The 25,752-nt window shown below is 39.3% G+C and overlaps 1 protein-coding gene across 2 annotated transcripts in view; it reads right to left on the reverse strand.

The window, feature by feature from the left end:
• SGCZ (sarcoglycan zeta) overlaps positions 1 to 25,752 on the reverse strand; it is a 1,025,749-nt gene that overhangs the window by 366,672 nt on the left and 633,325 nt on the right. For both annotated transcript variants that reach the window (XM_058669862.1, XM_058669863.1), the window contains exon 3: positions 2,083 to 2,277. In XM_058669862.1, the coding sequence (XP_058525845.1) occupies positions 2,083 to 2,277 (195 nt within the window). The remainder of the gene's footprint in view (positions 1 to 2,082; positions 2,278 to 25,752) is intronic.

Consider the following 25,752-nt stretch of genomic DNA (forward strand, 5'->3'; position numbering starts at 1 on the left):
TTCAAATTAGATAGCTCCATGGGTAGCACACATCCTCGGGCCTGTGACGATCCTGAAAACACAGGTGACCATTTCAATTATTTCCCATGAATGGTTTACTCTGCCTTGGCATCAGCATGGGACGAGGCATGAGGTACCCAAAGTGTGATACATGCAGTCAAGCAATTATGTAGTATTTTCCTAATTAATTTAAATACGCTTGAGAAGATTACGGGACTTGAAAACCCCATGTACTGGTCAATGGATAAAATCAAGGCACCCTGAAGTGAGAACTGATGGCATCTTTTATAAGCTTTTCGAAACTCTTTTGATAGATGACTGAATTACTGAAATCTTAAATTTGAGTAAATTGTTCATTTAAAATCATATTGTTAATGAAGAAAAATGAGGTTGAAAAACATGCTGGCAGATATTTCTGTTTTCACTAATAGTGAAGGTATCAAAAAGACATTTGCGAAAGTAAATATTATCCCTAACACATAAAAAGAGAATTGATAATGAAGCTCAGTTTCAGCAAGCAGAACATCAGAACTTAAAAGAGCAGAAACATCAAGGACAGAATTACTGATTTTGTGACAAAGTAGTCTCCCATGAGAAAGAATCTGAGCCAACACTTAGACAAAGGAATGATTCCCCGGCAATTCCAGAGAATCTCATGAACATGCATCTACTAGCACCTATCTACCTGTGGCAAACTAGAGGTTCTTATGACTTGATCCTTCATCCTAAACAAGAATGCATTTCCAGGAGATAGTTCACCCTGCTCCCATTCTGTGTCCATCTTTTTTTTTTTTTTGCGTGTTTGGTTCCTTTTTAAATGAACATTCTTCTTAATTTGTAAGAGTATACCCATTCAGCTCATGGTTTTCCGTAAGTGTCTACTACTTTATCATGCTCTGTCCAGTTACAATTGAATTGAATCTCACAAGTCAGGTTATCCTCACTCTCATAGTCCTTATGAGGATAACATCTATGCTACTCCACATTGCGGGTAGGTGCTGTGCTCATTTTTCTCTTTGAAAGCTCATTTAAAAATGAACCTATTAGAATAAATCAGAATAGGGCATTATAGAAATCTAAAAAAAAATCTTACCAATCAAATTCTAATGGGATTATAAACAGCAATGCACCTGTATACAGGTACATACACATGCATGCATTCATGTGCGCATGCATACACACACACACACCCCCCCACAGCCTCATACAGGAATATCAATGAAGTTAAAAAATAGCATTACTCTCATCCATATGGACTCAAAAAAGAAAGGATATTAAAAGTGTGGTCAGTAGTGAGAGAGTATGAAAATATTGAGATTTCCAAGGAAAAAAAGAGGGTTTTCAAAGTAGGGAAATTTAGGGATTTAGCCAGAAAAGAGAAAACGAGTGTTTTATACCAAAGCAACTACTTGCCCAAGACAAGTCATGCTGACATGTTTACTATAAAATATTCAAAGAAAAAAGACTAAAGCCATATTCACTCATTCATGTAATCATCTTTCTACTGTTATTAATTTTTTACAAAAGTGATTTAATTTCTTATCTTTAGTGTACCAGCTATGTTCTTTCAAAGAATGGTGTCACCATTTGATGATAATTATAAATATTGCCCCTGGCAGTCCAGAAGAAATTCTAACTTTTAAACTCAGTCATGCGTCATATTGTATAGAAAGCAGCTACAGAGATATCAGAGCATATGAACCACATGGAGTTTTGGAGACATACTTAGCATTTATAGTATTAATACTAATGTGAGCTATCGCTAAAAATAACTAATTTATTAGACCCCAGGTATGAGAAGCAATAGATCATGCTTTTGATAATAGCTACATTTCTAATTAATTATTGGCTATGCTATTGCTTATTCTAAATTTCCTGTACCTAAAATACATGTAGTAATATCATGCATGTGCCATAGCTAAGAATATCAATTATAATCTTAATATCAAATACAGTTGTCTTTGAGTTTTAAAGACATGTACATAAATAATAAAATTTGAAATAACTTTCAACTGAACAAAATAACATAGCTGAATGATCTTCAAATCAAAAGCAGTAGATGCAAAACATGGTGGTACTTACCATAGTGAAATTCATAACTTTCAATATCCATATTGTCATGGCTAAGTTAACTATCATGGTAACCAACAGCAGAAGCACAAAGAAGTATAAGCACCTCTTTCGCCAGCCATAAATTCCCACTGGATACAGTTGTGCATTCTCAGTCCTTGGCAGGTTATTCTGTTGTGTTGCTAATATATATTGTTCTCGTGTCATCTGAAAAAAAGGAAAAAAGAAAAAGAAAAAGGAATATTAAAATTTAATCAGTTCTTTTCCTCCCTGGCTATATAAGAATCAGCCTCCACCATGAATGACAAACAATTCAGATCATGAAATTTATGAGTAACTAACTGCAAGAAAATAAATATTCACTGGTATTGTCCAACCTAGGAAAGCAACGATGCTTAAGACAAAACATTTGGAAAACCTTGGCAAAATATACAAGACAATGTCACATTTGTTTTTTGCATACAGAACTCATTTTGGTGATGACAAGACAGTCAGCATTGCAATGATTTATGTTTCCTTGCATTATGAAAAGAGAAATGAACCCAAACATAGACTTATAGACTTGTCCTAGATGAGAAGAAAAGATCTTAATTAAACAATGGAAAGACCCCCAGAACCAGATGAAAAAATCAAGGCAAACTGTCAAGACCTAATTTGGTACTGGCAAAAAGCTGAAATAGTAAAGACTCTAAAGAAACTAACGTGATTGTTCGAATTTTTCATGGATAATAAACTATAAAGATAATTAAAACAATAAAATCAGATTCAAGATAGCTGACTAGGGGATGGCCACACAAGCTTTGGCTACTCCTAGGTAGAAAAAGAATGAATGAAGAATGGTACTTCCAGAAGCATGGCTGACTGAGATTTGGGTAATAAACAGAGGTAGAACTACGGAAGCTGCTTGAGGTAAGGGGATGGAACTTGGAAGCACTGCTTACAATCAGCCCTGTGAAACCAGCTAGCCTGTAACAGTGAGTCATCACTTCACCACCACCTCAAGCAACAGACGCCACACTGGACACTGGGGGGGAAACAGTAGATCCAGAGATTGAAGTGGGAGTGGATCATGGCATTGCCTGGTATAAAATCATGCAGAACACACTAACTCCAGTAATGGGTTGGAGCTCGAGTGAGGGGAGGGTTCTGGCAGATCGCCACAGATAAGGAGCACAATTATTTCTGCCTGCCTTCCATGCACCACCCGAAACAGCGAGAAGTTGCCATTTTGAAGGTGTCCTGTACATGCTTAGAAGGGCAGCAAAGTGGGAGAACAAAGGTTGTAGCAGTTGCAGCAGCTGTCTGTCTCTGCACAGGCACATATGATTAGTGGTCCTAGCTGTCCACTTTTGCGACAGGACTGGTGTCCTGGTAGGGGGCAAGCTCATACATCTTGGACTGTGAAGAAGGCACACACACACACAGTCTCCTGCAAGCCGCAAGGAAAAGGCATGACAAGGCAAGCTGGGAAGCTGGAGCACTCAGAGGTAGTCGGTGCTGGGAACACCCCTGGTCTTGGTAGTTGTAATAGACTGTCAGGACTAAAACTCTGAACATAAATCAAATGGGAATATCAGAAATGAACAATTCAACATGCAAAAGAAGAGTGGAATGCCTTCATAACAGGCATGGGGAAGCAGAAGAATGAATATTCAAGATATAAGACAAAATCTTGGAAGGATCTCAGCCTCGCAAAACAAACAAACAAAAAACCAAAATGAAAAAAAAAAATCATAGAAATGCAAAAGTGTTCAAGATTTATGGGATACATTCAAGTGAATACACACACACACACACAATCTTAGGAATTCCTGAGACAGAATGGATTAGAAGTTTTATTCAGCAAAATAATAGAAATGTCCCTAATATGGAGAAAGAAAAGGGCACCCAAATACAGGAAATACACATAACTGCTCATAGGCACTAGCAGAAAAAAATCTTCATCATGACATACCACAGTCAAGTTTTCACTGATAAAATATAAAGCCAAATCCTAAAACACTCATCAGAGAAATGCTAGGCTACCTTCAGAGAATCCGCAGTTAGACTAACAGCTGATTTCTCAGATCCCACATGCTAAAAAGAGACATGATGCAGATCCTAAAAAGAAACTTCCAACCCAGAATACCATACCCAAGTAGGGTCTCATTTACACGTGAAACTGAATAGGGACCTTCCAAAATAAACAGAAATTGAAGGAGTTTGCCACATCCTGACCAGCCATACAAATGATGCTTAGGGATACACTACACATAGAAGTAGAGATTAACAACCACAATAATCGAAAGACTTGAAGGTAGACAATCTAGCAAAAGTACAAAGCAAATGAGGAAATGTATAGAAAAATGGTAGGAACAAGTTGATACCCTTCACTAATAGCCATGAAAACATCTCTCCTACCCAGAGTTACAGATTGGTTGAATGGATTAAAGCACAAGACTTGTCCATTTGGTACCTACAAGAAACATCCTCACTAACAAAGACACATACAGACTGAGAGTGAAAAATAGGAAAGATACTCCATACTAACAGATAGAAAAGTTGAGCAAGTGTAACCATTCTAATATCAGACAAAAGAGACTTTATGGACAAAAAATATTAAGATGAATGGATAAGGGATGATTTAAAGAAATGAGTATAGTAAATGCATTTGCATCCACTGTCAGAGCAATGGCTAATGGACCAAAAAAGGAGAGCTAGACTCTCATACAATAATAATTTGGTCCTTCCACAACCATTTTCATCATTGGACAGATCAACTGTAGACATTGAACAAAGAAACAACAAAGCTAATCTATACCATGGACCAAATGGACCTAACAGATGTCCACAGAACATTCATTTCTCAGTTACAGAGTACATATTATTCTCATCATTGCATGGAAATGACTTTGCATAAAGGGCACGATAGGTAATAAAGCAAGCCTCAGCAGATTAAAAAAATGAAATCATACTATGCATCTTTTCTAACCAAAAAAAGAATGAAGCTGGAAATCAGCAAATTAAAACTATCTCAGAAAATATGCAAACTCACAGAGACTGAATGATATACTACCTAGTGAACAGTGGATCAAAGAAGAAATCAAATCAGAAATAAAAAAAAATCCTAGATGACAGTACAGCATATCAAAACTTACGCAGAAAAAGCAGTCAAGAGAGAAGCTCAGAGCAATCAGTGTCTACATCAAGAAATCAGAAAAGCATCAAAGAAGTTATTCATTTGCCAATGCATCTCAAAGACCAAGAAAACCAGCGCCCGTAAGGGATCCCTGTGGGTCCAAGGAAAAGACTTTAGGCACTCGGCTACTTGTGCCAGGCGCTGATATCGGTTTTTCTAAAACGAAAGTGGAAGAAAGAAAGCAGGAGTGAATGTGTTACATGTTGCATCTATCTGGATAGAGGGGAAGGCTGCAAAACAGATTCAATGCATATAGGTGAGTATAAAGGGGGAAAAGGAGAAGATAAAGCAGTTTATAATATATAAAATAATTGCTTTATATCACTGCTGGCTCAGTTCAAAGTAAAAAGAAAAGGCTATCAACAGATTACACTGAATTTATTTTCTGTATGGAAGAAATATGGTCTGCAACAGTGACTAATCAATTTCGCCAGTTTATAGTTCACATGTGCCTTCTCATGCTCCTATCAAAAATGGGATTGAATAACTTAAAAGCAGTAATAAGACCTAGATTGCTTAAAAGCTTGATTTCATCAGGAAGAGAGGACTTTCAAATCAGGCTTTGTCCAAGCTTTTTCAAGTCCAGTTGTTGAGAAGTTATCATCTCCAGTTCACACTTTAGCATCAAATTCCCAATCTGATGATACCGAAACAAACACAAACACAAAAAACAAAAACAGAACCGAAACTTCTTAAAAGAATGTCTCTTTTTCAAGATTTATTTTGTTTATTTAAAAGGCAGAATTACAGAGACACAGAGGGAAATACAGAGAGATCTTCCATCTGCTGGCTCACATCTCCAAAAACCGCAATAGATAGAGATGGGCTGATCTGAAGCCTGGACCCAGGAGCTTCCTCCAGATTCCCCATGTGGGTCCAAGGGCCCAAGAACTTGGGTCCTCCTTTCCTGCATTCCCATGCCATAAGCAGGAAGCTGGATCCTAAGCAGAGCCACTGGTATACAAACTGGTGCCTATAAGCGATGTCAGTGTTGCAGACAGAGGTTCAACCTACCATACCACAGAGTCAGCCTCAAAGAACTCAATTTAAATTAGATGTACTATAATTGTTTTCTAAATACCACCCTTAATAATTTGATTATACTATACGGAAATGCTGGATATTAAGATATTATCACAATTACCACAAGATACAAACATTTGTTCAACCCACTAATTTGATTCCTGAAAATAAAATACAAATTAAACCTGTAATTTCTGTTCAGACTTGTGTCCTTGTTATGGAAATTCTCCTGGGCAGTAAGATGGAAAATTTGGGAAATTGCTTTTAATTTCAGATTATGAAGCCAGCACTTGGCACACTGAAGTAGTAATAAGCAACATCTTTGTGACCACAAAAATGTAAGTTTAGTTCCACAAACTTCTTAAATGCCTCACTGGGAATGCTGGTACTCTAGGAGGAGTGCTAAGTCATGTTGTTGTCACTGGTTATTGAGGAGTGGTTGTATTAGAGTGAACACTGCATGTATCTGTGTTTTGTGCAGACCAGGAATAGAACACAAGGGACAGCATGCAGTCCCAGACTTCTGTGATGAGTTGTAACTCAGCCAGGCCATTCTGTTCCACGGGTCCTGGGGCAAGTCACTTAGCCATTCTCTGCCCCATTTTCCGCAACTCTCCAATGAATTTTACATTGACTTATATAAGCACAATCTGGGAACACAATAGTAGGATGTAAAAGTGTCATTTTTGCCTGAGGTGCTAAAAATACTCATTTAAAAATGTTATCTTCTATCCCTTAGCCTGTGTTCCTCTACTTTAATGCTGTATAATGTCTGTTTACTGGAATTCATTTTAAAAGACACAGTTGAAGTATAGTTTTAAAAACAAAATACTTTAAGTGTCCAAATTATATGGCATGAACTTTACACACCAAAGGCATTTTGCTTTCTGCTCCAAGAAAACGAGTCTCTAAGCAGCCACTAATGTGGAGAGAGATTGAAAACAATGCAGTAAAGTCTACTTACCATGGCAGTTTAAACTTCTCTCTATGATACTTAATTTTCAAAGGCACATTTCCACATAATGCTCATCAAAATTCACTACTTAAGAAAAATGTCTATCTGGAATGAATTTTTTTTTCTAGCTCATTTGAAGAAATTGTTGTAATCAATTTTAAATAAATGTAATCAATTTTACATAAATGGGAGCAGCCTTGCAACCAAATTTCAAGAATGATACTTGTCAAATGACTGTGTCAAAAGGGAAGTCTATCTAAGCTGGACAGAAACGAAAACCTGCACAGCCATTAAATGACAAACACATTCCCAAACAAATCAAAGGATTCATAAAATATAGGAATGTAGACAGATTTTTTTTTTAAAGTGAGCCCATGGTCATTCTCAACTTCTTTTATATACCCTGTATACCTCACAATTATTTCTATCTAAGAAATATTTATTGCATATTTAGTTGAAGGAAAATTTACTCACACCTGTTAATTTGAGTAAGAATGCAGACATAGACTTCTAACACTGAAGTAGGCAGTTCTTAGATTTCCTCCCATGATGTAGCAATGTTGGAGAAGGATGAAAAGTTTTTTGCCCACTCAGGGGTTCTCCACCCCAAGAGCTGAACCAGCCAACAGTCTTGACTGCCATTCACACTAAGATAGCAATTGTGGGATGCCCCTTGGCAAGCACTTTTGCACACACAGCAGGAGTGCGAAGGCGAAAACAAAAAAACAAAACAACTTTAAAGAAAAATAAACTGCCACAGACACAGCAGGGGAGCTTTACTTGGCAAGCAAGCAGGAAAACATGTTTGAAGAACAGCAGTGAAAAAAAGAATCCCAATAGGAGCTGCAACTTTCATTCTAACAGAGAGTAAACTGCACTGAGACAAAGGGTGATGACAGAATACAGTTTCGGTAACCCTGGTGATACACAGTAAAACATCGCTGATTATGAAAATCTTGCAAACAAGACTTCAAAGTATTTACTCTACTGAACATCATTAATTCACTCTGACAGCCTTTGCTACATAAGATGGATTTAAAATATCTGTTTTCTGTTCATTACTCTGCTGTAAAGTTGTCTTGAGAGATTCTACTTTGGGCTATCTTCTTTTTGGAATAGAAAGAATAGACACTTAATCAATCTGTTTTAATGTACAATATACTACTTTGAATGAATTAAGCAAGATTGCAGAGAGGAATACACTCTACCTGAAGCATGTTTGCATTCCTATCAGAATGACGCAGGGACCAGCTAGATGAGAAAAACATAGTTTGTCTGATAATTAGACCTGTTAGACTTTAAAGAGCAAATAAAAGCAAAGAGAAACTTTACATTTTGATGTAACAGTCTGAGTGGAAAGGAAATGGGGGTCGGCACAGCATCCCATGATGTGAGGGAGAGGTGGGAAGCTTGCAGTCTCCATTAAACATACAAGTCTGTGGGGCTCTCGCCACAACTCATAGATGGATCCAGCTTGTGGAAACATTCTCATTCATCCACTCCAGAGATGGACTTGAATTCAGGAAGTTGAGTGACTGTAAGACATTATCACTCTTGTAAGATAGAAACGAGCAGGCATACCTGGAGCAGGACACTACTGCTTGCTTTTGTTACATGCCACTGCCAGCCTCCTTTCAGGACAGCTGTAAAGAAAATGGTGGTCCCTGGAAACCAGGAGGAAGAAAGAGCGATTGACTAAGACATACTAAGTTAGACATACTAAGGGTTAAGTTGTTCTGTTGTTCTATTGCATAGTAGGGTGAGTATAGGTAATGATAATAAACTGTGTATGTTTTCTTGCAAACTTAGAAGAAAGGATTTTTAAATGTTCCTACTGTAAACAAATGTTATATATTTGAAAAAACAGTCATGTTTACCCTGGACGGATACTAGGCAATACATATATGTATGGAAACACCACAGAGCAGCTTGTGAGTATGTGTAATTTGGATGTGTTGGATGTGAAATTTGGATGTGAAAATTATCATGATATATTATCAGTTGGTCTTGCTTACCGAGCAGCTCATTGGAGAATGCATATGTAATACTCATTTCCTTTGCTTTACAATTATTTCTGAGCTCATGATAAGAACACACTTCTTTTCTTGTAATTAGGTTAGTCACCCTAGCCCCAAACACAGAACTAGGCACACTGTAAATGACAGATTTAAAGCTATTTTTATGGATTGCTACTCCTGGTTGGGTGTTGTCCTGCTGGATTTATGGTGGGATTCAGCTGAGACTGAATCGATTTTCATTATCACTCAGAAAACAGGGCTCTTCTGGGAATCAAAAGTGCCAATAAGTACATTAGTGTGACATCCATGGGCCTCACTACGTAATCCAGTAAGTGCTGACTATGTAAATGGATGAATGTGCATAGGAAGGACACAGTCTGAGGAAATCAGAACCCTCTTTAGAGGCATTTATAGAGAGGTCGAGTGGAATTGTATTTGATTCAAAATAATATCAAAGACTTTTTTATGTAGCTCACGGGAAAGTTGTAGCTGTTCCATTGTGCTTATTTGACAAAAGAATATTGCATAGCTTGTAGTAGAGAATTTTTGAGAGCAATCTTTGAGAATATGTCTCTAATTCTAACTTTGTAATCCCAATTTTGATTCTTGCAACTGTTCATTTATAGCCTTCTGAATCACATTAAATATAATACGTGACACTAAGTGACATAATCATGATGCTAGTAACCCTTTGTTAGTGAAGCAGTACTGCAATAAGTGTAGCTAAAAAAATGGAGCAATTTTAGTGATGCTTAGTCTTCTTTCCTTTCAGGTGGCTATACAACTTCATCATGCTTTATTTCTCATTATTGTTTTATGCATTTATTCATATCAGTTATCATTATCAGCTTTCTCTTCCAGGATTTATCTTGTCATCGCAAGATCATATTAAACTTATCTCAATATTGCTTTATTTCTTGCTTTTGATGCTGGACTTCAGGAAACATATTCCACACATCTAAATATCATCACATTTATGCATAGATCAGACAGAAGTTAGCTTAGCATTTTCTACTAATGAAGTACTTTCCTAAAATTGTGGAGAAAACAGTGCAGACAAGATATAAAATTTACTGTCATCGCCTACTTTATATTCTTACAGTGGGCACAGAAAGGGAACAAGGAAATATAACCTATGGTTTGTGAGATGGAGATCAGGAGGAAAATGACACAAAAGGACAGGATAATCCACATCAGTCTTGTGACTTCCGTAGGTTGGCATCTTAGGCCTCAGCGAAAACCACGCTTGGGGAAAGTCCAGGAGGATATGAGCAAGTGCATGCTCTGCATTCTTTCTGTGATAAAACAACTCTGCACCATTCGGAATCTACCAGAGAGACAGAGAAGGCTGGGCCCAGCAATTCAGTGTCACCATGCGTTCAGACAAATGAGGAGAGGCAGGATCCCACAGAACCTCGGAAACATCCGGATTCAAGACCATGCTTTTTAGCTTTTTCATCATCACCTCATATTAAACACACATCCCTCCCTGTTTATCACCCCCTCTCTGATTCCATTTGGTATTCAGAGCATTCATCTCCCTTCGTCATTCAATAGTCATCTGTTCATTTTCTGCCATACCCATTTGATTAGAAACCATGTGGGAACAGGCTCTTCGAGGTGTTTCTTGCTACACCTCCCCCACGCAGATCAGCTAGGTGTTCAATAATGTTTATTGAATAGATGAAAATATTGCGGTCCCCATTTCTCCTGGGATATTATGATGCATATCGCAGGTATTCATTAAAATATGACAGAGTGACGCCAGGGATGCGGCATAGCAGATAAAGCCATTGGTTGCCACACCTGAGCTCATTTTCTCAGTTAAAAGGCCAAGCACAAAGTTAGTTCTTTACATAGATTATTTCTTCTGTTTATCAACACCATCCAATAGAAGTAGGAATGACAAATATCTTTTCAACAATTAACAATAAGAAGCTCCAATAGCATATTCAAATGTTTACAAATAAATACAAAACTGATTTTTTTTAAATTTAAGCTTGAAGATGGATACAGGAATTTGTGTTGTTGGAAAACAAACTTAAACATACTATACTATTTCTCCAACACATATTTACTAAACACCAATTACATGCAAACTTTTTAAGTACAGTAATACCATAGTATCTCTAAGTTGTATGCATTCCACATCTAATATTCATAAGCAAATACATAATGAACCTAATTTGTGCCTTCTAAATATGAAATTTTTACTAACGGTAGTAGAAAATTTTAAGTGTCTAGTATAATTTAATAAAGCATAATACAAGCATGACACAATAAAGCATAGCTCATAAAGATACCCATTTTTTTACAGTTGTTTCCAAGGTCTCTTAGCATTCACATAGATTTGTTTTCATGCCACAAAAAGTCATTAAAATTTCTTTTGTTTCTTCAACACAAAGGAACTATTGGGGAGTCAATTCAGAAAGAATCTTTGTAGTTGGACTTTAATATCTTGGTTTTATTTTCATATTATTTATTTTTCCAGTATTTCACAATACTTGACATTAATTGTCAATTTCCTGCATTAGTGCAAATTTTCCTGTAGAGATACATTTATTGAAATAGACGTAGACTGTTACAGAAAAATACTCAGTAAAGATTTTAGGTGATATAGGAGTATAAGAAAAGCTTTTAAGAACTGATGTATGTTTGGAAAGCATCATAAATTACCAATGGAAATGTTCTGACTAGTCTGACTGAAAATTAACTCTGAAAATATGAGTTCACTTCCAGTGTATCACAGTGCTGGGCACTGGGGGCTGGGGAGAAAGTTCACACAGGGAGTAATTGTAGAGGGAGAAGAGAAGTGCTTTGGGACTGAAAACTTCAGGAGCTAGGCACACATCAACACAAGTAATGCTTCTATGTTGGAGCAGTGCAAGTGCTCAAGAATGAAAAGGCTTACATATTTATTTCAGAGCAGTAATTGGTAAACACTCTCTGATTGTAAGCTTTGACGTAAGAAGTGCAAACCTGATACCTTTCCCACAAAATCAGAGCACTGAATATGTCCAGTGTTTCGTGTGATGCTTTTCTGGCTGTATATATTGAAAGCATACAGACAATGTAAAACAGAACCAGGTCAAAGAAACAGCAGTGAGAGATCAATACCGTTTATCACTGCCTTTGAAAAAGGTCTATTCTGCACGGAGCTTTCTAATAGGAATACAACCTGCAATCAGACTAAGAGGTAACAGGAAGAACCATTGTCTGTAACAATGAGAGCCCCACTTTGTAATTAAAGTGTATTAAGTAGAGGCGAGAAACAGGAAGCAGATGGTCAAAGTAATGTGAACTGAAATTTTGCTTTTATCATTTATTATTATTATTATTCACCTACACATTAAAAATAACAAAACTAAGCTTGAATAAAAAATAATTGATTTTATATCACTGGTGCAGATTCCAGGAGGTGGTCTGTTGGAAACGGTAACCTGGAGACAACTGCTAACCTGGATTTTTCAATGTATGTTCTTTTAGGCACCTGTTCTTCACAATTGTTCCGTTTAACAGATCAGAGAGCAATAGCAAGCAGCCCACTGCCATTCCCTCGGATAGAAGGCAGCATCTGTAACGCACTAAAAGTGAAGATACTGCGAAAATGGTGGCTGTCCAACGCATGAGTCACCACTCCTTTCAAGTTGGGTCACACAAATGGGAGGGCATGCCAAGCGAACAGTGAAAGTCAGGAAATGATAAATCATTCACACGCACTTCATTATCCAAGAAGATATTCATATATAAGGTATCACCAAAATAAGTAATTCATGAAACTAAGTGACATGGATAAACGCAACTTAGATTTGCTGTGGCATAAGCATTTTAAGTGTCAAACGGACACTGCACATTCATTTCTTGAATCATATTTTTCAATGGATAAAGGATATTTTTAAACTAAGCTTGGATTGCCAGGCTAGTATTAGGAAACCATGACTTGTGCTAAGTGCATTTGAGGAAAAGGAAACTAATTTAATAAGTAAGCCTAGCTAATTAATCAGCTATATCCTTGGTAGCCACTCAACAAGACACTACTTATCTGTTATCAGACAAAAATATCATATAGATCTCAATTTGTACCTGATATCAATTATCTTCAACATCACTAAATTTACTCCAAAAACAATTACTTACATACTTAAGATAAATTAAACATTACTCTCAACTGTAATTTGGAAAAAAGTGTTCAATATCCACTTTTCCCCCGTGCATTATAAAGTCATATATCCATGATTTCATCTGAACTTCATGAACATGGGGAAATTACATTGATTGAAATAAAACAGGCATGCTTTATAAATTGATACTGTGTCATTCATGTATTTTAAAACATAGTAGCTAGATAATATACATATGTGATGCCTGCTGAAGAAGAGATGAAATGAGTGAAAGAGTTTAAATGCTTTTTAACATTCTTTTTCCACTTTTGACTGAATGACCTGCATAGGCACTATAATAATTGTGGTGTCTAGTACATAGGGAACAGGGAATGATGACAAGCTTTCCAAATCCTTGTGCTCTTTTCCTTACTTATACTCCATGTTAAACATTGATACCTATTTTAGGACATTGGTTGTGGGGAAGGAAGAATAAGAATCATTTTAGAAATGCACAAGAAGGTTTTGTTGATAGACAATGGCAAGGCTGTTAATGGACAGACAAAGGCTGTCAATGGATTCAGTCAGGCTCATCACTGTCTTATGGACATGCTTTCTCTATTCCACACCTAGACTTCCTTCTCTTTCCCAAGTTGGACAGGGGATATTATGATTCCCACTAGTTATCAGCATATCAGCTTGGGCCTCCCTGATTTTACTACAGCACTGGTTATTCTGCCTGCCACTTCGGTTTGAGTCCTGACTGCAATGGAATCTCACATTTTCTCTTCACAAATAACATGCTAGAGTTATTTGACCATTTCAAACTCACAAGGAGTATACAGGAAAAAACTGAGAAGACATTAATTTAATGTAGAATTAAGGTTAACATACATGCAAACTGAAATATGGTTGATGAATTATAAAAGACACTCTGAGGCTCAGCATAGAGAATTCCATAATGAGTAAGGAAGTAAATGAGTTGTAATTTTAGTGGATTTGTTCAAAATGATTCATGAATAAAGGTGAAAAAATTGGATTCATTAACCCATGAAAGAAAAATTATGGTTTATAATTGGCTAGCATACGCATGTTGTCTGTCTGGGATGAATGTTGTGTTGTGGATTCACCACTTGAGAAGTTAGCACCCCATATCTGAGTGCCATGGTCAGGTTCTACCTCTACATTAAACAGGAAACTTTTCCTGGAGATGGTACCATGGCATAGAATGGTAAACTTCTATCTGAAATGCTAACATCCTACATGTGTGTGGCTGGTGTTCCAGCAGCTCCACTTCCAACCCTGCTCCCTACAGCTGGCCTGAGAAGGCAGTAAAAGATGGCCCAAGTCCTTGTACACCTGCGTCTAGGTTAAAGATCAAGAAAAAGCTCCTGGCTTCTGGCTTCAGATTGGCTCAGCTCTGGCCATTGTGACACACTGTAGAGTGAACAATAGGATTTATTAACGGGGTCCCTCATCCAGCGAGTGAAGTTCCAACACAGGTGCTTGTTCTTATGAGGATTTATTGAAGGACAAACTAATTATATAACATAACAAAACAAGAAATCCAAGTATAATACAGAAGGACAGTAACTACAGCATATTTACAGGCTTTCTCTTCTACTACTACTACTACTACTCTACCACTACTCCTCTTTGTTCTCTTCTTCTTTGTTCTCTCTCAAACTTAGGTTAAAACCCTATCAACAGCCAATTCCAATATGGCTGCTTGGCCACGCATCAAACACACCAATCATAGCCTTGATCACGCACACACACACCAATCACAACTCTGATCACGCGCACACCATGCAGACTGCATGAGACCTTGAACCAATCTTCTGCAACTTCCTAAAACTTGATTACTGCCTTTGTGCTGTGAGAAGACAATAACAAGCGCCATCTTGGAGCATAGTCCCGCTCTCCACAATTTATGATCTCTGTCTTCTCTCTGGCATCCCTTATTGGTACAATTTCATATCCCAATGGCTCCACGTCTGACCCAGTTCTGACCTGGGAAAGCAGCAGAGGATGGCCCAAGACCCTGGGCCTCTGAATACATGTGTACCAGAGTAAGCTCCTAGCTCCTGGCTTTGAATTGGTTCAGTCTGGCAATTGCAGCTATTTGGGGAATGAACAAGCAGACAGAAATTTTTTTTCCTCTCTGTCTTTCCTTTGCTTTCTAGCTCTTTCACCAGAGAGAGAGAGAGAGAGAGAGAGAGAGAGAGAGAGAAGAAAAGAGGGAAGGAAAAGGCAATTGTGGCTGCTGCTGACAGCAGAGAAAAAAAAAGCGAGAAAGTGGGGTGGAATCCTATTCCTGGGGTGACAGCTTTCCTGAGGGAGCAAGAAGGGAAACTCCAGGCTTTCAGTAGAAGGCAAAGATTTTCTCCCACCTGAGGACTTGGAATGAGGAAAGTTGACCTTAGAGGAAGACAAAGCTTTGGATGTAGGGGTACCTCTAGCAACTTGCCGTTTCTAGGTGTAGTGAGTAAAGTTGAAAAGATTTCTAACATAGAAAAAACAAATCGTGCCATTTGGGGTTCATATTGAGGCCTGCTTTAGTAAATCCCAAAGCCCCTGGATTGGTAGACTAGACCAGAGGTAGGAGAGTCACTCTTCAGTTCATCTCCCAAGATGCCTAACACAACCAGACTCTTCTCAAGGAGAAAAGTAAGAGCAGAAATGGCTTTTCCATACAGACATCCCTGCCCCAGTTAAGAACTCCCAGATGTCTCTTCCTGCTCCCTGAACAGAAAGGGTGGGTGGCACAGGGCCAAGCTCTTAGTCCTCCCAGAGGCAGGGGGAAGTGGCTGAGTTTGCCTGAGACTGTTCCTGGGAGATAAGAACCTCTTTCTATAATTCAAGAGGCTGATATTCCAGTCCAGTGTTGCATGTAGTGATGAGAAACTGCCAAAGGCTCTGGCTGTGAAGTCATGAAATGAAAAAGTACAAGTGTAATAAGGAGGGGAGAGAAGAAGGCATTATCCAGTTCATCTCTGGAGTTCTGCAGCAGTGACTCCTAGGTCCATCCAAGCACCATCAAGGCTTACCCAGGAATTCCATCCTCCCTCTACCAATGAGAGGCACTTGCTCAGAAATGACAGAAAAGGGGAGTGCTGGTACTCATCCAAGGAGTTTTGAATCCCACCAAATAGGCCAGGGCTTCACAGCCTCCCATGAAGTTAGTCCCAATCACAAGGACTCTCTGTCTCCTTCCAGAAAGGATGATGGAATTTGTCGGAAAGAATAGGGGTGGGTAGACATCAGCTATGCAGTATAACAACTGCTGGGGGAGTTCCCCCAAAGGGTAGATGAGTGTATAGGGGCCAGACACTCAATGGTGACCCCATGGGCCTCAGCCCATTTCCTACAGAAAGTAAAGAAGTTCAGAGGAATTTACAGCTCTTACCAAGAGGATGTGGCTTGGACAAAAGGCCAACTTCTTACACCCTTCCAAGGTTTCCACACCAATATATTAGGAAAGATATCCCCTCGTAATAGAGAGGAAATATGGTAGGAATTCACAGCCAAATCAATGCTATTAAAGAAAATACACTTGCTATATATTGGGTAAGCCACGTCAGCAGCCTCATCTTGCAGCAGGCTTGGTGTTCTACAGTATCTTGAGGGCATTCAGAGAGGTGTGGGGGTTTGGAAGGAAGAGGGAGTGGGCAGAGCTGAAGTAACCTTTTGAGGGAGTTTGAAGCTCAACCAATTTACACTCTGGATGCTAGGCAGATGAAAAGGAAGACAGAAGGATGCAGAATAATACAAGGCATAGGTAAGACTGGTCTTTTGACTTAAAGGAAAGAGCCCCCTGGGCGATTGGCTCTGGTAACAGGTTGGAAGTCACAATGGCTGAGCAACTAGAATGGGTTGTGTTCTTGCTCCATCACTAATGAGTACCCCAGGATACAGCAGATGATTGTTCAAATATTTAAATCCCTTCCTTTCACTTGGATTGCCTTCCTGGCTCCTGGCTTCAACTTGGCCCTGGCACTTGGAGGCGTCTGAAGTGAACACAGACAGAACTCTCTTGTTACCTCTCTATCTGTCTCTTGTTCTGTCTCTTAAGTACATAAAAACATGAAATTTAATCCTAACTAAATAGTGTCAATTTAAGAATTAATCACTATTTAATTTCCATTGATGAGATCTATGAATTCTCTCTCCCTCTCTCTCCAAACTTTCCCTTTCCCTCTCTGTTCTTTTTCTTCATGTTCTTATTCATTGCTTTTCTTGCTCTGTCATTTGCTTTAGGATCTAGGAAAAATACAGCCTTTGCATTTTGAAAAACTTATCTAGATTTAATTCCAAATGAAATGATCATTATTCCTTCAATAATGCTATTTATACATATCAAACTCACATTAAATGTTGTGATAATTAACTTTGGTTTGCTAATCAGTAACAGTAAGGAAAATATTTAGAACTTAAGTCAACTCAATCCTGTTTTATTTATACTCTTAGCTGAAATGTCAATAATAAATATTATCACAGTCATTTCAAGCATGAATTATTTACTAAATGAGTCACCCTTTCAAGATGTAAAGGATCACATGTGTTTAAAGGTGTTTAATATCTCAGAAAATACAATCTTGAAATTGCACAGTCGGGGAGACTGAAAAAGATGGCCGACTGCAGAGAGCTGGTGTAGGGTGGAGTAGGGAAGGAGGGGAGCCGATCCAGCAGAGAAACAGGCCAGGAGGCGCGAAACTGTAGGGAGAAGAGCGAGAAGGTCACTGGAGTTCACTAAAGCAAGAAGATCTACACAGCGTGAAGGAACAGCCGCAAAAAGTAGGAAAGAAAATACAGCACGCCGCGAGAAACCTGGTGAGTCACGATCCCAGGCAGGGGGAAGGCGGCAGAGGCTCAACCGCCCCAGGGAAAACAGAGGCGGCTGGAAGGATAGGCGCCCACACCGACAGGGGCACCAGTCCCCTGGAAGGCAGGAGCCCCCAGAGGAGGCTACTGGACTGATCATTGGGTGCATTATCCCTGCAGAAGTGGAGGAAAAGCTGGGGAGATTTCCCAGAGGCTTGCCTACCCGCTGCTCAGCGGCTCTGGGAGAGTGCAGAGGGAACAGGAGCAGCACTGTGGGACTGGGGCTCAGAGATCCCCATATCGGCTCCGAGCTGTGGACTGGCTGCGGGAGAGTCAGTGGATCCTGTTGCTGGACTCGCCCTGAGCCCCAGAGGCTGTGCAACGCTTGACAGGGCCTTACGTCCTGGGCAGAGGAGCAGACTAGTGGGGGCACGTCTCACCTAAAGGGCTCTGTGCCTCTCAGAGATCCGCTTCCATCCTTGAGAGAGTGCAGCTGAGGAAGTGGCTTCTTCAGGGCGGAGTCCCCAGCTGGGCTCAGCTAGAGAGGCCAGACCGTAGCGGGCTCAGCTGAACTGGCCGGACAGGTTTTCCCAGCAGGAGCCCGCTCGGAAAGACCTGCCTGTGGTGTTGCAGCCCTCGGCGGAGCAGCGCTTCCGAGTTTGGCACTGGGGCCGCGGAGATCTCCAGCCCAGCACAGGCCGGGGTTGGGGATTTTAGGCTCCGAGCAGCAGGAGCCCTTGCTGTGCTAACCTCAAGCCCTGAAGGAGAGTCTCGGCTCAGCACTGAGGCAGAGACCCCCGCTGTATTAGCCTTGTGACCCAAAGCCCAGGCGCGGCTCGGCAGAGTGAATCTGTAGGGAACTGCCTTTGAGAGGGAGCCACAGGGGAAGGGGCCTGGCACTAGGGCTGGCCCACAAAGCCTCCTGACCCAACTCGGGGCTGTGATCTACAGACCCTGAAAGCAGCTGGTGACTCAGGCAGTAAGCCCTGCTGGGATCAGCCGGAGACCCCAAACCAGAGCCAGCTCAGCTGAATCACCGCTAAAATCTCAAAACAACAAGAAGTAAAAACACAATGAGGAGAAGTATCAGAAAAAGCAATGACCCAGAGGAAAGATCAAGCACTCCCTCCCAATACAACCAAAAACTAATCCCAATATCTGAGATGCAAGATGAAGACATAGAGGAACTATCAGATAAGGACTTTAAGAAGCTAATGATGAAATTCGTCAGAGAGAGTGAAAAGCGCTGGGAAGAGTCTAAGGCATTCGAAAACCATATCACTGCAGAAATAAATCAAGTCAAAAAGGGAATCCTTGATATAGAGAACAAAATTGAAAGCCTAACCAACAGAATGAACACAGCAGAAGACAGAATATCAGAATTGGAAGACAATCAGAATGAAAGGCAGCAGCTCATCAAACAGTTGGAGACAAATCTAGAGAAAGCCAATAGGTCCATACAGGAAATGAAAGACAACCTCAAAAAATCAAATATTAGAATAATAGGCCTTCCCGAAGGAGTGGAAAAGGAGACAGGCTTGCAACGAGTGCTCAATGAGATAATACAGGAGAACTTCCAGAATACTGGAAATATAAATCTAGCACAAATCCAGGAAGGACAAAGAACCCCCAGTAGATACGACCCAAACAAATCGTCTCCCAGACATGTGGTCCTCAAGCTACCTTCAAGTGAATACAAGGAAACCATTCTAAGACAAGTAAGAAAAAAGGATAAGATTACTTTCAGGGGAAGGGAAATCAGGATCACAGCCGACCTATCAGAAGAAATGCTCCAAGCAAGGAGAGAATGGGGTAAAACCTATCAAATCCTGAAACAAAACAACTGCCAACCAAGAATAATGTACCCAGCAAAGCTCTCATTTATATTTGAGAATGAAATCAAATACTTCAACAGTAAAGAGAAACTCGAAGAATACATCAACACGAAACCAGCTCTGGAAAATCTCCTCAGGAAGGTGCTAAACCCAGAAAGAAAAAATACAAACCAAAATCAAAGATGGCAAATGGGAAGACCTCCCCACTAAAATCCATACAAGAAAAGTCAACCAATCAAAAACTCTAATAGTCGCAAATACACACTTGCACACTTACACTCATGGCAGCCCAAAACCAATTCCTCTCAATATTATCTCTAAACACAAATGGCTTAAACTCACCAATCAAAAGGCATAGATTAACGGAATGGATCATCAAACAGCACCCAACTATATGTTGCCTACAAGAGACACATCTAACCAGAAAATCCTGTAAGAAATTTAAAGTGAAAGGATGGAAAAAGACATTTCATGCCAATGGACGAGAAAAAAAGGCTGGTGTAGCTGTTCTAATCTCAGATGACCTAGACTTCAAGCTGACAGACATCAAAAAGGACAGAGAAGGACATTATATATTGGTGAAGGGACTGATCCATCAAGAAGTAATTACAATCGTGAACATATATGCACCTAATTCCAATGCGCCTAGCTTCGTGAAGCAACTACTTACAGACTTAAGGGGAGACACAGATACACACAATATAATAGTGGGCGATCTTAACACCCCGCTAACAACTATAGACAGATCAACAAAACAAAAACTCAACAAAGAAACAACAGAGCTCGTACAAACATTAGAACAACTGGACTTGGTAGACATTTATAGAATTTTTTATCCTAAGACCACAGATTATACATTTTTTTCAGCAGTACATGGCACCTTCTCCAGGATCGACCACATGATAGGACACAAAGCAAATCTAAATAACTTCAAAAAGATAGAAATCATACCATGTACCCTCTCAGACCACCACGGAATGAAACTGGAAATCAGCAATTCAAAATGCCCAAGGAAATATAGAAACTCTTGGAGGTTGAACAATATGCTATTAAACAAACAATGGGTCAGGGAAGAAATTAAAGATGAGATCAAAAAATTTATGGAAACCAATGAAAACTCTGATACAACATTCCAAAACTTGTGGGACACTGCCAAAGCAGTGCTACGGGGTAAACTCATCGCAATTGGAGCTCATGTCAAGGCCCAAGAGAGGCGCCAAATACAGGAACTAACCACACACCTCCAGGAATTGGAAAAGCAGCAGCAGATGAGCCCCACACAAAATAGGAAACAAGAAATCATCAAAACAAGGGAGGAAATCAACCAGATAGAAATAAAAAAAACCATACACAAAATCAACAAATCAAAAAGCTGGTTTTTTGAAAAGATAAACAAAATAGACACCCCACTGGCCCGACTGACAAAGAAAAAACAAGAGAAAGCAAGAATTAACAGCATCAAAGATGAAAAAGGCAACATAACAACAGACATTACAACCATTAAGAACATAATCAGAAATTACTACAAAGCATTGTACTCCAACAAATCAGAAGATCACCAAGAAATGGAAAAGTTCTTAGACTCACACAACCTGCCAAAACTTAGCCCAGAGGCAACAATCAACCTGAAAAAACCCATAACTGAAGCAGAGATTGAATCAGTGATTAAAGACCTCCCAACAAAGAAAAGCCCAGGCCCAGACGGCTTCACTCCAGAATTCTACAAAACATTCCGAACAGAACTAACCCCAATCCTCTACAAACTCTTCAAAACTATAGAAAAGGAAGCAACCCTTCCAAACTCATTCTATGAAGCCAACATTACCTTAATCCCAAAACCGGGCAGAGATCCTACAGAGAAAGAAAACTACAGACCTATCTCTTTGATGAACATTGATGCTAAGATTCTCAACAAAATCCTAGCCAACAGAATTCAAAAACACATCAGACAGATCATTCATCCAGATCAAGTAGGATTCATCCCTGGAATGCAGGGATGGTTCAACATTCGGAAATCCATAAATGTGATACACCACATCCAAAAACTGAAAAACAAGAATCACATGATAGTATCAATAGATGCGGAAAAAGCTTTCGACAAAATCCAGCACAACTTCCTGCTAAAGACCCTAACCAAGGTAGGCATAGATGGAAAAATCCACAACATAATCAAAGCAATATATGCAAAACCCAATGCCAGCATCATACTGAATGGAGAAAAACTGGAGCCCTTCCCACTGAGATCCGGAACAAGACAGGGATGTCCGCTTTCTCCGCTGCTATTCAACATAGTTCTAGAGGTACTTGCTGAGGCCATAAGACAAGAAAAAGAAATCAAAGGAATCCAAATGGGAAATGAAGAAGTCAAGCTTTCACTATACGCAGATGACATGATTCTTTATATGGAAGAGCCAAAAGGCTCAACACAGAGACTACTAGAACTTATACGAGAGTTCGGTAGAGTGGCAGGGTACAAAATTAATGAACAAAAATCAACAGCCATAGTGTATGCTAACAGCCCCAAGTTGGAAAAAGATCTAACCAGCAAGATACCATTCAAAGTAACAAAGGAAAGCATGAAGTATCTGGGAATTAACCTAACCAAAAATGTTGGAGACCTATTTGCGGAAAACTACAAACTACTTAAAAAAGAAATTGAACAAGATCTAGAAAGATGGAGTAACATCCCATGCTCCTGGATAGGTAAAATCAATATCATTAAAATGTCTATACTGCCAAAGGCAATATATACATTCAACGCAATCCCAATCAAATTGCCCAAAACATTCTTCACAGATCTGGAAACAATGATTCAAAGGTTCATCTGGAAACACAAAAAACCACGAATAGCTAGAACCATTCTCAAGAACAGGAAGTTAGCAGGGGGAATCACAGTCCCAGACCTCTGGACATACTATAGGGCAGTGGTTATCAAAACAGCCTGGTACTGGCAAAAAAATAGAGAAGAAGATCAATGGAGCAGAATAGAAACACCAGATGGGAACCCACACAAATACAGCCAAATAATCTTTGACAAAAAGACAAACGACAACCCAGGCAAATGGGAAGGTCTGTTCAATAAATGCTGTTGGGACAACTGGTTGATAGCCTGCAGAAACAAAAAGATAGATCCACATCTCTCACCATATACTAAGATCAAATCCAAATGGATAAAAGATTTAAACCTACATCCAGAAACCTTCAAACTTTTGGAAGAAAATGTTGGAAACACACTGGAACACTTAGGGGTAGGCCCTCACTTCCTAAAAAAGACTCCAAATGCAGTAGAAATCAAGACCAAAATAAACAAGTGGGACCTCATCAAACTAAGAAGCTTCTGTACAGCTAGAGAAACAATCAACAAAGTAAAAAGGCAACCCACAGAATGGGAGAAGATCTTCGCACACGACTTAGGTGATAGAGGGCTAATCTCCAGAATATACAAAGAGCTACAAAACAACCAAAATGTCAAAACAAACAAGCCACTCAAGAAATGGGCACGGGAAATGGGCAAACACTTCACAAAGGAACAAACCCAAATGGCAAATAAACATATGAAAAAATGCTCAAGTTCCCTGGCAATAAGGGAAATCCAAATTAAAACATCAATGAGGTACCACCTAACGCCAGTAAGACTGGCCCACATGAATAAAAGCACCAACAACACTTGTTGGCGAGGTTGCGGGGAAAAGGGAACCCTACTCCACTGCTGGTGGGGCTGCAGGCTGGTACAGCCTCTATGGAAATCAGTATGGAGAACATTCAAACAACTCAAATACAACATACCGTATGACCCAGCAATAGCACTCCTAGGAATATATCCAGAACAATTGTTTTATGAGAAACCAACATGCACTCCTATGTTCATAGCAGCACAATCAGTAATTGCAAAAACATGGAAGCAGCCAAAATGCCCATCAACAGAGGATTGGATAAGAAAGCTATGGTTCATCTACTCCATGGAATACTACTCAGCTATTAAAAAAAACAAAATGCAGTTCTTTGTGGCCAAATGGGCCAAACTGGAAACCATAATGCTAAGGGAAATGAGCCAATCCCAAAAGGTTAAATACCACATGTTTGCCTTAATTTGATATGATGTTATGTATAACAAGTTATGTTATGAATGTTATATGTTGTGTATAAACCAAAATTGAAATGTCAATGAGGTGGTCACAGAAGGTGGATAAGAAATCGCATTTACTTTTACCATATTGGTTACTCATTACTATGTCAATTAATTCCATAATGATGTAAATTTTTGCTGATGGTATGTTGGAGCTTTTAATTGATCGGGATGATACTCTGCTGGCTCTGTCTTCAGACCAGAGAGGGTATACCTGGGAGGCCGTTGAACTTGACTGGACAATAAGATGCTGGACTCTATGTTTGGTATATGCTTGCAATGGGGGAATCTCGACTGAACTTGAACTGTGGTTATGCAACGGGGTGGAGGAATCCACCATGGTGGGAGGGTTTGGGGAGGGGTGGGGAGAGTCCCAGTACCTATGAAACTGTGTCACATAATACAATGTAATTAATGAATTTAAAAAAAAAAAAGAAATTGCACAGTCATAAACCAAAAACAGATGTATAAAAGAGACCCTCAACATATGCATACATCATCCTTCTTCCCTTCCAACTCCATACTGAACCAGTAATCCAATTCCTCTCTTTTTACGCATTTGCTTAAGCATTAATGCCACAAAGTTTATTTTTCTGAATCATAGGAAGTAGTATCAGTCCCTTAAATTTTGTAGATACTGAATAATGTCACTGATTTTTGACATATTAAAATGAGTGAGCCTTGAGAAATCATATCACATGTGGCAGTATTAGGATATACAGGCTTGGGGACCAATCAGTTTCTAGTAATTATTCTTCTCATAACCTCTCTTTACTTCTCTTAAATTGCCCACTATTCTCTGCTTTTGAACTAGTTTAATTAATAAGAGTTTCATGGTCAAAACAAACAAACAAACACACACTCACACAACTGAGACTTGTGGAGTTGCAAGAGAGTGATCAGGGTTGGCATTGTGGCATAGCGCGTAAAGTCTGCAATGCTGGTATCCCCTATGACTATAGGTTCAAGTGCCAGCTGCTCTATTTCCAATACAGTTCCCTGATGATGTATCTGGGAAAGTAGTGGAAATTGGCCAGTGTTTGGACGCATGCACTCACATAGAAGAACAGAATGAAGCTCTTGGCCCCTGGTTCCTGGCTTCAGCCTGGGACAGTTCTAGTCATTGCTGCCATTTAAAGAATGATCTAGGAATTGGAATCTCTCTCTGTGTGTGTCCCCTTCTCTCTTTGTAACTCTTAAATAAATTAAAAAAATTAATAGACAGTGGTGCATAAAACCACAGTGATTCATAGACTTCATGTTCGAAGGCATCATGATGATACTCTTACTTTTCTTTTGTCTATCTGAGTTAGGTATATCTTTGCATTTGATAAATAGACTGAAAGCTCCTTATAAGTTCCCCTGAGTATATGCAGGTGTTTTATGTACCAGAAAGTACTATGATTTAGGACGAGTGTTTCTATTCTGTTGACTGCTTTGGTTGTCTGCTGGAATGATTTAAGAAGTAGTTGACCATGAGTGGTTTGGAGGCTCTACAAACCTGTATGTTTGAAGATTTACTCATGCTTGTCAATTTGGCTCTTTTTCCAAAGGGGGGAAAATTCAGTGCAAAGCATAAATGTTGGATAAAGATTCTCCTATTTTAAAAAATCAAATGTATAA

Source organism: Ochotona princeps, chromosome 11 (assembly GCF_030435755.1).
Source record: "Ochotona princeps isolate mOchPri1 chromosome 11, mOchPri1.hap1, whole genome shotgun sequence".
NCBI lineage: Eukaryota > Metazoa > Chordata > Mammalia > Lagomorpha > Ochotonidae > Ochotona > Ochotona princeps.